General features: G+C 45.8%; 1 protein-coding gene across 1 annotated transcript; it reads right to left on the bottom strand.

The window, feature by feature from the left end:
* Positions 1-10,665, bottom strand: LOC310849293 (lymphocyte antigen 6E-like). The gene is made up of 3 exons (XM_083749498.1): positions 10,505-10,665; positions 3,451-3,570; positions 1-1,380 (listed from the first exon to the last, which is right to left on the bottom strand). The coding sequence occupies exons 1-3, from the start codon at positions 10,554-10,556 to the stop codon at positions 1,172-1,174; spliced, it is 381 nt and encodes a 126-aa protein (XP_083605624.1). The 5' UTR covers positions 10,557-10,665; the 3' UTR covers positions 1-1,171.
* Positions 10,666-14,538: the final 3,873 nt, after the last annotated feature.

Raw genomic sequence — 14,538 nt, 5'->3', positions numbered from 1 at the left:
TTAAATGGCAAAACTTTATTAACATGTGCTCCAGCTTTACAAATCACAGGCGCAGAACAGAACATCAAATGTGGAGGAAGGTGCAAAGTGGGAGAGACTTTTAAAAACATCCTGTTTGGGGCATGTACCTTCCACCTCCATCAGCTGATGGCTCCCTTTGCTTCTGCCTTCTCCCCACCCAACAAATGCCAATCCCAACTTCTGATCTTGTGCCCAGCCAATCAATAGGGGCTGGCCTGGTCCAGTTACTATGAGGCTGGTTTATTTTTATTTAATTTATTTGTTAGAATTTTTTTTACAACAAAAGATCTCAGTTCTAATGAAATCCCCAGAAACCGTAGCTTGGCACAGCCTCTGTTTTTGTTTTTAAATTAGAGATCTCCAGCAACCACCACCCAAAATACATGCACACATTTTTAAAGAAAAAATAGACTTCTTTGAATGCCTGGGGAAATTAGGAAAGGTGATCGTGGAACCAGCTTGAGCCGGTGCTGCAGACCTGCTCTGAGCTCACCAAGACCTGGGGCGCTTCCAGCCTTTTCCTCTTCTAACATAAAAGAAAACTCCGGCAGAAAAATAAAAATCGGTTTCTGCAACCAATCCGCTCCCCCCGGGACTCCCTTCAATAAGGAAAGCAACGAGGAATGATAGAGGAACATATGAGATGGCATTTGCTTGATGCAACGTCATTTGATCTCCCCTCCGCCACAAACGCAAACCGTCGATATTATTTAACTTCCTCGAAAACTTTGTGCAAACTGATTTTGCACGTGGGTTGTCTGGGAATGGCAAAGGTTGTGCAAACCAAACTCTGTGCAAACCAGTCAGAAAATGTGTTGTCTGAGGCTTTGGGAGGGCCAAATGATACGGGGTGGATGGAGGAGAAGAATCATCAGCCGCTTTGTCGAGGGACTGGGGAGGAGAAGATGGTGTGTTGCAGCACCAAAGAGGAGCGAGAGGTTTCTGGGCAGGTGGAGAGAACTCCACGCTCTGCAAGTCAGGAATTTTAGCATTCAGGGCAATGATCCAGGTGAGCAAGCCCTTCCGCAATGCTTCCGCGGGGTGGTATTTGCCGTCCACGGCGGGTTTCTTGATCTCAAACAAGGGAAAGGGGAGCGACGTTTGACAGTTTTGGATAGGAGAACTGTGACCTTTGCTCCGCAACACCTCCTCACAAGAGGGATTGGAAGATGTAGAAGAAACTGGCCAGGACGCCCACGGCCATCAGCAGGCTGCTGGTTTTGACACTGGTGGCCCCGCTGATATTGCAGAGGGAATGGCTGCAACACTTGGTCGAAACGCTTGTCAGGCCTGTGTCGATGAAGTTCTCTGTGCAAGTAGGGGTGCATCTCTTGCTAAGCTGGTACACGGCGTTCTTGCCTGGAGGACAGGAATGAAAGGGGGCGATTATACACGGGTAGGTAAAAGGTAAGGGACGCGGTTGGCGCTGTGGTTTAAACCACAGAGCCTAGGACTTGCCGATCAGAAGGTCGGCGGTACAAATCCCCGCAACAGGGTGAGCTTCCGTTGCTTGGTCTTTCCACGCCCAGCAAAATGTCTGGAGGCCATTGTTAAAATAAAGGCCGTGAGGGTGCTCCCTGAGTTTTAAGTCACGACATTTAAAACTGTCGTTTGGGAATTTTATTTCCTTATTTGGCGCGTGGCGCTGTGGGTTAAACCACAGAGCCTAGGACTTGCCAATCAGAAGGTCGGCGGTTCGAATCCCCGCGACAGGGTGAGCTCCCGTTGCTCGGTCCCTGCTCCTGCCAACCTAGCAGTTCAGAAGCACGTCAAAGTGCAAGTAGATAAATAGGTACCACTCCAGCGGGAAGGTAAACGGCGTTTCCGTGCACTGCTCTGGTTCGCCAGATGCGGCTTAGTCCTGCTGGCCACATGACCTGGAAGCTGTACGCCGGCTCCCTTGGCCAATAAAGCGAGATGAGCACCGCAACCCCAGAGTCGGCCGCGACTGGACCTAATGGTCAGGGGTCCCCTTTTACTAGGTAAAAGGTAAAGGACCTCTGGATGGTTAAGTCCACTCAAAGACGACTAGGGGTTGCAGCGCTCATCTCGCTTTCAGGCCAAGGAAGCCGGCGTTTGTCCACAGACAACTTTCCGGGTCATGTGGCCAGCAGGACTAAACCGCTTCTGGCACAACGGGACACCGTGACGGAAACCAGAGTGCACGGAAATCCCGTTTACCTTCCCACAGCAGCGGTACCTATTTATCTACTTGCGCTGGCGTGCTTTCGAACTGCTAGGTTGGCAGGAGCAGGGACCGAGCAACGGGAGCTGGGTTCGGAGTTTGCAGATGGGCCATAGGTGACGGCTAGTTTTTGGGGGGGTTTTTTGATAATAATTTTTATTAGATTTCCAATTACAATAATCCAATAAAAGCCTCATTATAACATTGCCAGATACAATTCCTAATACAAATCATACAAAACAAATGCCAATTATGTAATTTAGGTGGCCCCCAAATGCTAGAATTGATGGTTTGATTATTTACTTTGTTTCTGCGTTCCAAAATCTTAATGATTTCACTTACATTCCAGTCATCATCATCATTTATTTATACCCTGCCCATCTGCCTGGGTTTCCCCAGCCACTCTGGGCGGCTTCCAACAAAATATTAAAATACAGTAGTCCGTCAACCATGAAAAGCTTCCCTAAACAGAGCTGCCTTCAGTTGTCTTCTAAATGTCTGGTAGTTGTTGTTCTCTTTGACATCTGGTGGGAGGGCATTAGTAATCCTTTATGCAACAGCTGCAATATACAGTGGTACCTCGGGTTAAGAACTTAATTCGTTCTGGAAGTCTGTTCTTAACCTGAAACTGTTCTTAACCTGAAGCACCACTTTATCTAATGGGCCTCCTGCTGTCGCTGTGCCGCTGCTGCACAATTTCTGTTCTCATCCTGAAGCAAAGATCTTAACCCAAGGTAATATTTTAGCGGAGTCTGTAACCTGAAGCGTATGTAACCTGAAGCGTATGTAACCCGAGGTACCACTGTATATAACTTCTATTTGTGTTAACACATTCAACAATTTATAAGTGAAGACCTCATACTATATCATTGTTCTTCTTGTGTGTGACATTTATTCTGTCCCTATTCTTTCTTCCTGTCTTTGTAAAATGTTGTGGCTGTCTTTTCTCGGTTGTTGCTGCTATCCATCATGCCTTGAGCGGAGCTGGTCCACCAATGTTGTTACAAAAATTCCTCCCTCCCTCAGACCTGTGCTCTTTGTTTTTTTGCAACTTTAACAATAGCTGCAAACGTCACTCTGTCCCAGTCAGTAACCTGTTTTTGCCCTTTTTTCACCCAGCCTAGGAAGAGGAGTGATCTGTCATACTGCCAGTGCCCTTGGCTAGCGACACTGAGGGATAGGGCTTCACCTCACGCTCAGCAACTGTAGCTTCAGAGAGAATATAATAAAGGTTTGCTACCTACCCGTTCCTGAGGTGGAAGTGATGGTGGTACAGAACTGGTCTTGTTCTGCGCACTTAACTGCCTTCATACAGTTCCAGTTGGAAGGCTCGTTTTCGCACCTGTAGCAAAAAAAGGCGTGGGCTGTGCGGAAAGAAAACAGAGAAGCAAAAGTCAAGCAAAAGCAACTCTTTCCCAGGTGAACATAAATCAATGTTTCTCTCAGTCTGGCTGTGACCTTCAAGGCTGTGAGCGCCTTGGGGGGAAGCAACACGCCTTAGAGCAGGGAGCGAAGAACACTTTGCTCTTCCAGATACTTTTTAGCCTCAACTCCCATCAGTCCCAGCCAGCATAGTCAAAGGTCAAGGATAGCAGGAGCTGTCATTCAACATCTGGAAGACCACAGCTTCCACATTGGCGCCTTAGAGGTATGGATACCTCCAAAATTAGCTGAGAGATCCCCATCGGATAGAATGCCCAGGTGTTTTTCTCAAGGTCCCATGGAGAACTGGTTGCTCCCACATTCTGAATCCTGAAGTTTACCCAAACCAGAGGATGAAGATCTTCCAGAGACCAAATTCAGACTTCTATCGGGGCAGGTGTTTCCTGGTTAGAGGACTCTTTGAATATTATTATTATTATTATTATAAAGGACCCCTGACAGTTAAGTCCAGTCGCGAACGACTCTGGGGTTGCGGCACTCATCTCGCTTTACAGGCCAAGTGAGCCGGCGTTTGTCCGCAGACAGTTTTTTGGGGTCATGTGGCCAGCATGACTAAGCCACTTCTGGCGCAACAGAACATCGAAAGCAGAGCAGTGCATGGAAATGCCATTTACCTTCCCGCCAGAGTGGTACCTATTTATCTACTTGCACTTTTTTTGGCATGCTTTCGAACTGCTAGGTTGGCCGGAGCTGGGACAAAGCAACAGGAGCTCATCCCGTTGCGGGGATTCGAATCACCAACCTTCTGATCAACAAGCCCGAGAGGCTCAGTGGTTTAGACCACAGCAATTATGATTATGATTATTTGACCCCACCCATCTGACTGGGTTGCCCCATAAGGAGTGGGATTTTTACTTCTAACACAAAGGCGCCCCCAAACAGAGCAGGACTGGCTTAACACATTTTGAAGTAAGTAGCGCAAAGCACATTTCCTTCTAAGGAGGAGGTTCTGCATGAGGCTATTAAGACCAGAGTTTACCTCTGAGCAGGCCATGAAAACCACAACACACTAAAAAGCATCAGTGAGAAAGCAGGTCAACTGCTTGCCATTATTATTATTATTATTATTATTATTATTATTATTATTATTATTATTTAATTCATACCCCACCCATCTGGCTGGGTTTCCCCAGCCACTCGAAAGCAGGAATGGTTTAACTAAAGAGTGTGAAATCATAATAAGAACTAGAACAGGGGTAGGCAACCTAAGGCCCGCGGGCCGGATCCGGCCCAGTCGCCTTCTCAATCCAGCCCACAGTCGGTCTGGGAACCAGTGTGTTTTTACATGAGTAGAATGTGTCCTTTTATTTAAATTCATCTCTGAATAATAATAATAATAATAATAATAATAATAATAATAATAATAATTTATTTGTACCCCGCCCAACTGGCTGGGTTTCCCTAGCCACTCTGGCGGCTTCAAACAAAGATTAAAAATACATTAAAATGTCACACATTAAAAATTTCCCATTCAGATGTCTTCTAAATGTCAGGTAGTTGTTTTTCTCTTTGACATCTGATGGGAGGGCATTCCACAGGGCGGGTGCCACTACCGAGAAGGCCCTCTGCCTGGTTCCCTGTAGCTTTGCTTCTCACAATGAGGGAACTGCCAGAAAGCCCTCAGGGCTGGACCTCAGTGTCCAGGCAGAACAATGGGGGCGGAGACACTCCTTCAGGTTATTTGTGGGGCATAGGAATTTGTTTATTCCCCCCCAAAAAATATAGCCTGGCCCACCACATGGTCTGAGGGACTGTGGACCGGCCCACGGCTGAAAAAGGTTGCTGACCCCTGAGCTAGAAGGTGGTAGACTCTCCTTCCTTTTTCAACAGAGGTTGGGTGTCCACTTGTCAGGGATTCTTTTGATGGTATTCCCGCATTGCAGGGGGTTGGTCTAGATGACCCATTGGGTCCCAACTCTACGTTTCCGGGATTCCTCCAGCCAGCAGCCTCAGAGGTGCATATTGTAGGGTTCCATGCAATGTGCTGTGGAAATCTAGATGCATAGATAAGGACCTTGTTGACATTCTGCTCTGCACATCTCCAAAGCCTTCATTAAGCGCAAATTACGGCAAGGGCGTTGCAATTTGGCAAACAGCCAGCCTACTGAGATGCCCTCAAGGGAGAGCAGTTTCACTGGCAACACTTCTGTTGCTGGGACCTGCTCACAACACACCTCCTAGCAAAAGACCAGGACTAGGAGACAAAAAAGGGTTGGGGGATGTTTCCTTAGTCAGGAAAAATGACAGTAATAATTTTAATAGTTTTATTATTTATACCCCACCCATCTGGCTGGGTAAAGTGATCCATTAATTTGCAACCTAGCCAGGATTCTGCTGAAATACAAAATGGCCAGTGACTTGCAAATGGAAATATTTGACTTCCAAAGGCTTCCAATCATTATTATAATATGGCAGGTGTGGGGGATTCTCTGGTCCTGAATGGGGTGACTGTGCCCCTGAAGGACCAGGTGCGCATCCTGGGAGTGATTTTGGACTCACAGCTGTCCATGGAGGTGCAGGTTAATTCTGTGTCCAGGGCAGCTGTCTACCAGCTCCATCTGGTACGCAGGATGAGACCCTCTCTGCCCACGGACTGTCTCACCAGAGTGGTTCATGCTCTAGTTATCTGCCGCTTAGACTACTGCAACATGCTCTAAGTGGGGCTACCTTTGAAGGTGACCCAGAAACTGCAATTAATCCAGAATGCGGCAGCTAGACTGGTGACTGGGAGTGGCTGCTGGGACCACATAACACCGGTTCTGAGAGATTTGCATTGGCTCCCAGTACGTTTCCGAGCACAATTCAAAGTGTTGGTGCTGACCTTTAGAGCCCTAAATGGCCTCGGTCCTGTATACCTGAAGGAGCGTCTCCACCCCCATCCTTCAGCCCGGACACTGAGATCCAGCGCCGAGGGCCTTCTGGTGGTTCCCTCATTGCGAGAAGTAAGGTTACAGGGAACCAGACAGAGGGCCTTCTCGGTATTGGCACCCGCCCTGTGGAACACCCTCCCTTCAGATGTCAAGAAAATAAGTAGCTATCCTATCATTAAAAGACATCTGAAGGCAGCCCTGCTCAGGGACGTTTTTAATATTTAACGCTGTATTGTTTTTAATACTTGATTGGGAGCCGCCCAGAGTGGCTGGGGAGACTCAGCCAGATGGGCGGGGTATAAATAATAAATTATTATTATTATATTATAATAGCAATAATGATTATAAGAATTATAAGAATAAAGAAAAGCAGGCTTTTCCAGCCTAGTGCCTTCCAGATGTTTTGTACTATGTCTATCATCAGCCCCACCCAGCACAAAGGCTGCTCTCTGCACCCAGCAAACAACCGCAGAAAAATAGGAGACAAACAGGCCAGGCCGCTCCCACAAAGCACACTTCATTGCATATTTATTCTCAAGTATTGCCATGTTCACAGAGCAGGGTTCTGCCCACCTCAATTTCCACAGGATTACAGCTCTCAGTTTGTAATTCTTTCTGGCTTTTAGTAAAATGTACGGGGTGACTTGCCACCTTGACACCGCCCCGCAGCTGAAGGATTCTGTGAGAAGTTCCGATGGACCAAGGAAGCCAAATCCAAGTGAGGGCGGGAAACTTTGCCTTCATTCTGAATAGGCTTCCTGGTGACATCTTGTAAGCAATGTGATGGACGTCACAAAGCCAAATATGACCAATGGTTTGTTTCACAGCCCTGTGCCCCTGACATGTTGGCAAAATGGAGGGGCGGTTTTTCTTTTTCTTTTTCTAAATATGTTTTCATTGATTTTCCAATATCATTCCAATAACAGCCTCATTATATTCAGCCTCATTATATAATAGCCTCAATTTTATCCAGTTAATACAATTATTAATGCCAGTTTTTCAAATGTCAAATTATACAGTTAATCAAACTGGCCTCTCCATGTGCTAGATTTGATGGCTTCGTTCTTCTACATTTTTTCTGCCTAATAAGTTCCATTACATTCCATTCAGATATAATCATCCCTTATATAACAGCTCCAATCTTGTGATTTCATTTGTGTTGGTATATTAGGTAATTTGTAAAGTTTCAAGTGAGGAACTCTAAGTGTAATCCTTATTCTTTCCTGCATGTGATAGTTCCCCCGCCCATGATATTTTCCTATTCATATATGATGTTATAGCCTTCATTCCTACAACTGGTGATGGTTCCCATCATGCCTTGAGAGAAGCAGTTATCTCACAGTTTCCAGAGTCACTGCAGTGCTTCATCCCATGATTTGGCTTCCAGTAAACAAGCCATCTTGGCCATTTCTCCAGCCTAGAAAGAATGGTCTGAATCCAGACTTCACGTAGCTTCTATTCCCGCAGCTGGTAGACTCCTTTCTGCCCTGCCACTGATTTATGGCCAGTTATCCTTATCTCAAAAAGCATTCTTTTGTGGATAACAGGCGTTAGGGAAAACTTTGCTCTGTATTTTCAAAGCGTAATGTTTCTCCTCCCCCCCTTCTCTCTCAGTTCCTTTCTCTCTCACACGCAGTATGTATGTATGTATGTATGTATGTATGTATGTATGTATTTATTTATTTATTTATTTGTACCCCGCCCATCTGGCTGGGCTTCCCCAGCCACTCAGGGCGGCTTCCAACAAAATATTAAAATACAGTAATGCATCAAACATTAAAAGCTTCCCTAAACAGGGCTGCCTTCAGATGTCTTCTAAAAGTCTGGTAGTTGTTGTTCTCTTTGACATCTGGTGGGAGGGCGTTCCACAGGGCGGGTGCCACTACCGAGAAGGCCCTCTGCCTGGTTCCCTGTAACTTGGCTTCTCGCAGTGAGGGAACCGCCAGAAGGCCCTCGGCGCTGGACCTCAGCACCAGGTAGAACGATGGGGGTGGAGACGCTCCTTCAGATATACTGGACCGAGTTCCAGTTTTGTTAAACATTTATATTCCAATTTCTTCCACCCTTACTTTTACAGATGTGGTTTTTTTAACTTGCATTCCTGGGAGGGTTTGCCATATCATAAATGTAGAGAAAAACTTTAATATAAGCAAACCGTGTGCCCCTCGTCTCTTTCACTGAATGAAATCCCCTCTCAAACCAAACCTTTAAAATCCTTGTAGCTGGGTTGTTTTCGCAGTTTCTTATCTCATCATCTCTAGCACGTGCCTGTGGTTTACTCCAGTTTAAAAAACCCAATTAGCAGGATAACCTGTGCTTCCAGGAACGGGATCAGGGGGTCGTGGCAGCCAGAATGCTCCATGCACCCAATGCCTTTGTCTGTACTCGCATTCCATGGGGAAGCGAGTGCCAAACAGCCAAAGACCAGGTGAGAGCCAGATTCCTCTTGCAACCAAAGAGGAATGCAGAAAATGCAATTCCCCTGTCATTATCTGATCATCTCTGTCTCTCTCCTGCAGTGTTGGGAGAGGGGTCCATCCCCTGGCGCACAGGAAGCCCAGAGGGGCAGTTTTCCAACCCAAATCTCTTCCTTTGTTTACTGTTTGTTTGGTTTCAATTTAGTCTGCTTATGTGTCCCCACCCCTTCCCAGCTATAGTCTTACAATCCTATTGGATTGTAATTTGGAGGATGGGACCTCAAATATATATTTTTTAAATAATTTTTTATCAGAAATTTAACAAAACATATTATCCAAAAATATCACATCCCTAATTTCCCCCATTTTCCTCCTAAAGGGTGCAGCATGTCATGCTCCTAAAGGGCCCAGCATGAAGGCTATGCATGTCTTGAGAAATTTCATTCTCCTGCGCAACTTTTCGGCACACTGTGCAAAATGCGTGCCGTTCAACATCCACAGACATAGAGCCATACCTGTATGTGAATTGTCCACCCTTACAATCTTCCTGATGCAAAAAAAACCCCCCGCAGGGTGGCTGGAACGCCTAGGCAGATTATTCATATACACAGCTTTCCGTACACTAATGTCAGATCACGTAACATGTTCTATGCGCAGGAGCAGGGGAGAGCATGGCGGCGCATTAGACAGATACATGTTCCTGCCACAGGTACACCCTGCGTATCTGAAGCGTGTCTGGGTGAGCCAACCTTTCTTAGGAAACTTTTCTGCAGGGATAAGAATCTTCCAACATTCAGCTGGGCTAGGGACAACCTAAACCTACTTTTCTGTTATTTAATCCAATAGTCTATTGCATATCCTTTGTTTGAGTGGGATGTGGTCACTTCTTCTCCCATTGCCTTTTAGACGTTTCTGAAAGGCTACTCACACAAGCCTTCATTCACACAGTCCCTCCCACCTTCCCTCATCTGACTTGCCCTCTAAATCCCACACCATCAGACAGATGGGACGAAGGAAGAGGAAACAACACTTCTTCGTACCAATGCCTAATTAATTCCTACAATTCCACTCGCCAAATGGAACCTCCAGAGTTAGTGCAGTATACCTCAGGATGCCAGTGGCTGAGGCAGGAGAACAGCTGTTGCCTTCATGCCCTCTTTCCTGAAAACATCTGGCTGGGAACTAACAGAAACAGGATGATAGATCCAATGGATCATAGATATGAGCCAGCAGGGTTCCTCTTATACATTCATAAATCTTCAGTAGAAACCTCTCTCCATGGTGTTAGAAACTTGGGTGAGGTTTTTTTTTATGGGGCATTCAGTATTAAACACGAGGCCCTGGTCTGAGCAGGTCCCCCTTTTAGATTGTAGATCACAGAACTGAACCCACAGCCCTGAGATTATAATGCTCTGATGCTTACACCTTATGCTTTCCCCCTGGGTTGCAGGGGTTTGGACTAGACGGCATCCCTCCCAACCCTACAGTCTTGCGATTCTATGAGTCTCCAAGTCTCCCGTCCTTTTCTGCAGCTCTTTCCCTAAGCAAAGGTGAGAAATGTGCCTTACCTTTTCCGGCGCATAAGATCGCCACCAGCAAGGCAACCAGCAGAGTCTTCATCTTTGCAGTGATCTGTGGAACTGTATCCCAGACTGCTGGCCACTATGGTTATATACACCCCTGAGGTGTTTGCCTTTTGTTGCCATGGTCACAATAATTTTAGGGTTCAAGAAGCTGAGGATGGGGAGGGACACACTTGGCTGAGGAATGAGCATAGGAGTTGGTCAGTGTGGGAATGGGTGTGGGCCTGTGAGATCACCAAAGGCAATTCATCATTATGCAGGAGAGAGAGAAAGAGAGGGAGGAGATCACATGTAGGTGACAACCTCAAAGGGGAGAGGCTTGAGGTCTGCAGCAGAAGATCTGCCTGCAGAAGATCCCTATAAACTCTCAGCGTTAGACGTTCCTTTTTTCCCTTCAATTTTTTTTATTACTTTTCCAAATTTAACACAACACAAAATAACAAACATATAAAAAAGAAAAAAACATACATACATTCAAAGCTTCTTACAGTTAAAAGTCCAAATTGCATTCCATTATTGGGTGACTTCCTCAAATCCTTCCTAACTGATTCTCATTAAATCTCATTTTAGCAACTTTCCAATATCCACTTTCTAATAAAATTAACTTGTTCAAATTACCAACTTCCTTTCTTTTCATAATATTCTCAGTCCATCATCTTACACCATTCAACATAATTTAATCCTAAACCAAATGTAGTACTTGCAAGTATTTCCACTAATGTTATATTCTTATATTTTACTAAATATTCCTTAAATTTCTTCCTTTCTTCTTGATGTTCCTCCTCTTTCTGATCGCAGATTCTTCCAGTAAGGTTGGCCAGCTCCAAAAAGACCAACATCTTCATCTGCCAATCTTCCACTGTTGGTATTTCCTGTGATTTCCAATTTTGGGCAAGTAAAATTCTCACTGCAGTTGTGGCATACAAAAACAATCTAACATCTTTTTTAGGCAATTTTGAATTCTGGTGCTGGAGGAGACTGTTAAGAGTCCCATGGACTGCAAGAAGATCCAACCTCTCAATTCTGAAGGAAATCAGCCCAGAGTGCTCCCTGGAAGGACAGATCCTGAAGCTGAGGCTCCAAGACTTTGGCCACCTCATGAGAAGAGAAGACTCCCTGGAAAAGACCCTGATGTTGGGAAAGATGGAGGGCACAAGGAGAAGGGGACAAGAGAGGAAGAGATGGTTGGACAGTGTTCTCGAAGCTACCAGCATGAGTTTGACCCAACTGCAGGAGGCAGTGGAAGACAGAAGTGCCTGGTGTGCTCTGGTCCATGGAGTCACAAAGAGTCGGACACGACTAAATGACTAAACAACAACATACATCATTTTCATAATGTTTTGCTTTAGAACCATACATGCAGTAAACTTAACCCCTTTCTTCCACAACCTTTCCCAATCTTCCAAGTGGTAGACGTTCTTGACCAGGGGTTGGCAACCTAAGGCCCATGGGCTGGTAGCTGTCTGTGAGGTTTGTCTAACCGGCCCATGGCAACCCCTCCCGCCCCCGCCCCCACCTGCTCTTACCGGCGCAGCAGTGGTGTGGCGCACTGTGGTGTGGCGCAGCATGGAGACCAACTTCTGGGTTGATGGTGCCTGTGCGCATGCACACTGGCACTCCTCCGACCCGGATGTGCACCAGAAATAGCAAGTGCAGGACAGAGAAGCGCCCGAAATAGCATGGACGCATGCACATGGGCGCTCCTCGAAAGAGTGTGCATTCTCCAGTGGATGGAGTGTTGACCGGCCTATCCTCTGATTGAGTTTGCCAACCTCTGTTCTTGACTGTCTTGTTTCAGTTGCATGTAATCTGAAGGGACACGGGTGGCGCTGTGGGTTAAACCACAGAGCCTAGGACTTGTCAATCAGAAGGTCAGCGGTTCGAATCCCTGCAATGGGGTGAGCTCCCGTTGCTCGGTCCCTGTTCCTGCCAACATAGCAGTTCGAAAGCACATCAAAATGCAAGTAGATAAATAGGTACTGCTCTGGCGGAAAGGTAAACGGCGTTTCCGGCGTTGCTCTGATTCGCCAGAAGAGGCTTAGTCATGCTGGCCACATGACCTGGAAAAACTGCGGACAAACGCCGGCTCCCTCGGCCAGTAAAGCGAGATGAGCACCGTAACCCCAGAGTCCTTCACAACTGGACTTAACTGTCAGGGGTCCTTTACCTTTTTATTATTATTATTATTAATAATAATATACTTCTTAATTGTACTTCAGTTCAACAATTATAATGCTAAAATACATACTTTGTTACGTGCAAATGGCTTTAGATACCCACACAGCTGTACGCCAGCTCCCTTGGCCAATAAAGCGAGATGAGGTTGGCAGTTCGAATCCCCACGACGGGGTGAGCTCTCATTGTTTGGTTCCTGCTCCTGCCAACCTAGCAGTTCAAAAGCACGTCAAAGTGCAAGTAGATAAATAGGTACCGCTCCAGCGGGAAGGTAAACGGCGTTTCCGTGCGCTGCTCTGGTTTGCCAGAAGCGGCTTAGTCATGCTGGCCACATGACCCGGAAGTTGTACGCCGACTCCCTCGGCCAATAAAGCAAGATGAGCACCGCAACCCCAGAGTCGGCCATGACTGGACCTAACGGTCAGGGGTCCATTTACCTTTTAATCTGTTCTGGGGAATCTGCTTGGCTGAAGAGCAGGGTACAAATGCTCTGAGTAAAGAATGGAACAAAATGTCACACAAGGAAATGGAAAACCCAGCCTTGGGGAGGAGGGAAATTGGAAGAGCAACAAACAGAACCCTAAAACACAGAAATTTGGGGCATTTTGATGTATGTTTAGAACATCCTCAAATACTACTGTATATTTGCAAAGATGGGCTGCACACATACATCTGTAGGCGCCTGAGGCTCCCTTATAGGACTGTGGGAGGAATTCAGTTCCCTTTGCCTTTAAAGCAGAATTGACCACATTTGCACTTCCTGAAACAAACCATGAACCAAAACACAGGTGTCCTTTGAAATTCTCAGTTCCCTGAATTTTGCAATGCAGCTCTGTGCTAAAATGAATGTACTAAAGTAAGGTGTGCGTGAAAAAACATACAAAAATGCATAATGAAAATTCATTATGCAAATATGTACACTGGTGAAAAAAACCACATATGAAAATGTGTATAATAGGAAAAATTCACACTAAAATGCTTGTGAATTGTCATGAGGATTGTATTTCAGCAGCAGCAGCAGCAGCAGCCTGCTGTGAAAATGTGGAGAACAAAATTTGAGATTGGAAAAATGAGAAGCTTGATAGATTTGCCCATCTCTGCTTCCAGGTGATCAGGACTGAGTAAGGGCCTGTTACCTTTTGTTATTGTTGTTGTTGTTGTTGTTGTTAGTCTTGTCCCACTCGTCGTGAGGTTGTTGATGTTTCTTGTTGATGTTTCCTGTTACCTTACAGGAACGCAAATATAAGGTAATTCAGAGAGATTTGGGGGAACTCCGAGCCAATGTGTTGTGATGAGATTGTGTGCCTGGTGCTCCCACTCTTTCTCATTGTTAGCCCACAGGTATTTATAATCCTGACCAGATTCACTTTGGATCGCCTTCAAACTATGGCAAGTTCTTAAAGAAATGGGAGTGCCTGATCACCTCATCTGTCTCCTGAGAAATCTCTATGTGGGACAAGAAGCTACAGTCAGAACTGAATATGGAACAACTGATTGCTTCAAAATTGGGAAAGGAGTACGACAAGGCTGTATATTGTCTCCCTGCTTATTTAACTTATATGCACAATTCATCATGCGAAAGGCTGGGCTGGATGAATCCCTAGCCAGAATAAAGATTGCTGGAAGAAATATCAACAACCTCAGATATGCAGATGACACAACCTTGACGACAGAAAGTGAGGAGGAATTAAAGAACCTTTTAATGAGGGTGAAAGAGGAGAGCACAAAATATGGTCTGAAGCTTAACATCAAAAAAACGAAGATCATGGCCACTGGTCCCATCACCTCCTGGCAAATAGAAGGGGAAGAAATGGAGGCAGTGAAAGATTTTACTTTCTTGGGCT

Source organism: Podarcis gaigeae, assembly GCF_964106915.1.
Source record: "Podarcis gaigeae genome assembly, chromosome: 7".
Lineage (NCBI taxonomy): Eukaryota > Metazoa > Chordata > Lepidosauria > Squamata > Lacertidae > Podarcis > Podarcis gaigeae.
This window is presented reverse-complemented; position numbering and strand designations above follow the sequence as displayed.

Coding starts and splice junctions, on each gene's coding strand:
- LOC310849293 (XM_083749498.1), bottom strand. CDS start 10,556: ATGAAGACTCTGCTGGTTGCCTTGCTGGTGGCGATCTTATGCGCCGGA. Junction 3,571..10,504: donor GATCTTATGCGCCGGAAAAG/GTAAGGCACATT, acceptor CTTTCCGCACAG/CCCACGCCTTTTTTTGCTAC. Junction 1,381..3,450: donor CACTTCCACCTCAGGAACGG/GTAGGTAGCAAA, acceptor CCTGTCCTCCAG/GCAAGAACGCCGTGTACCAG.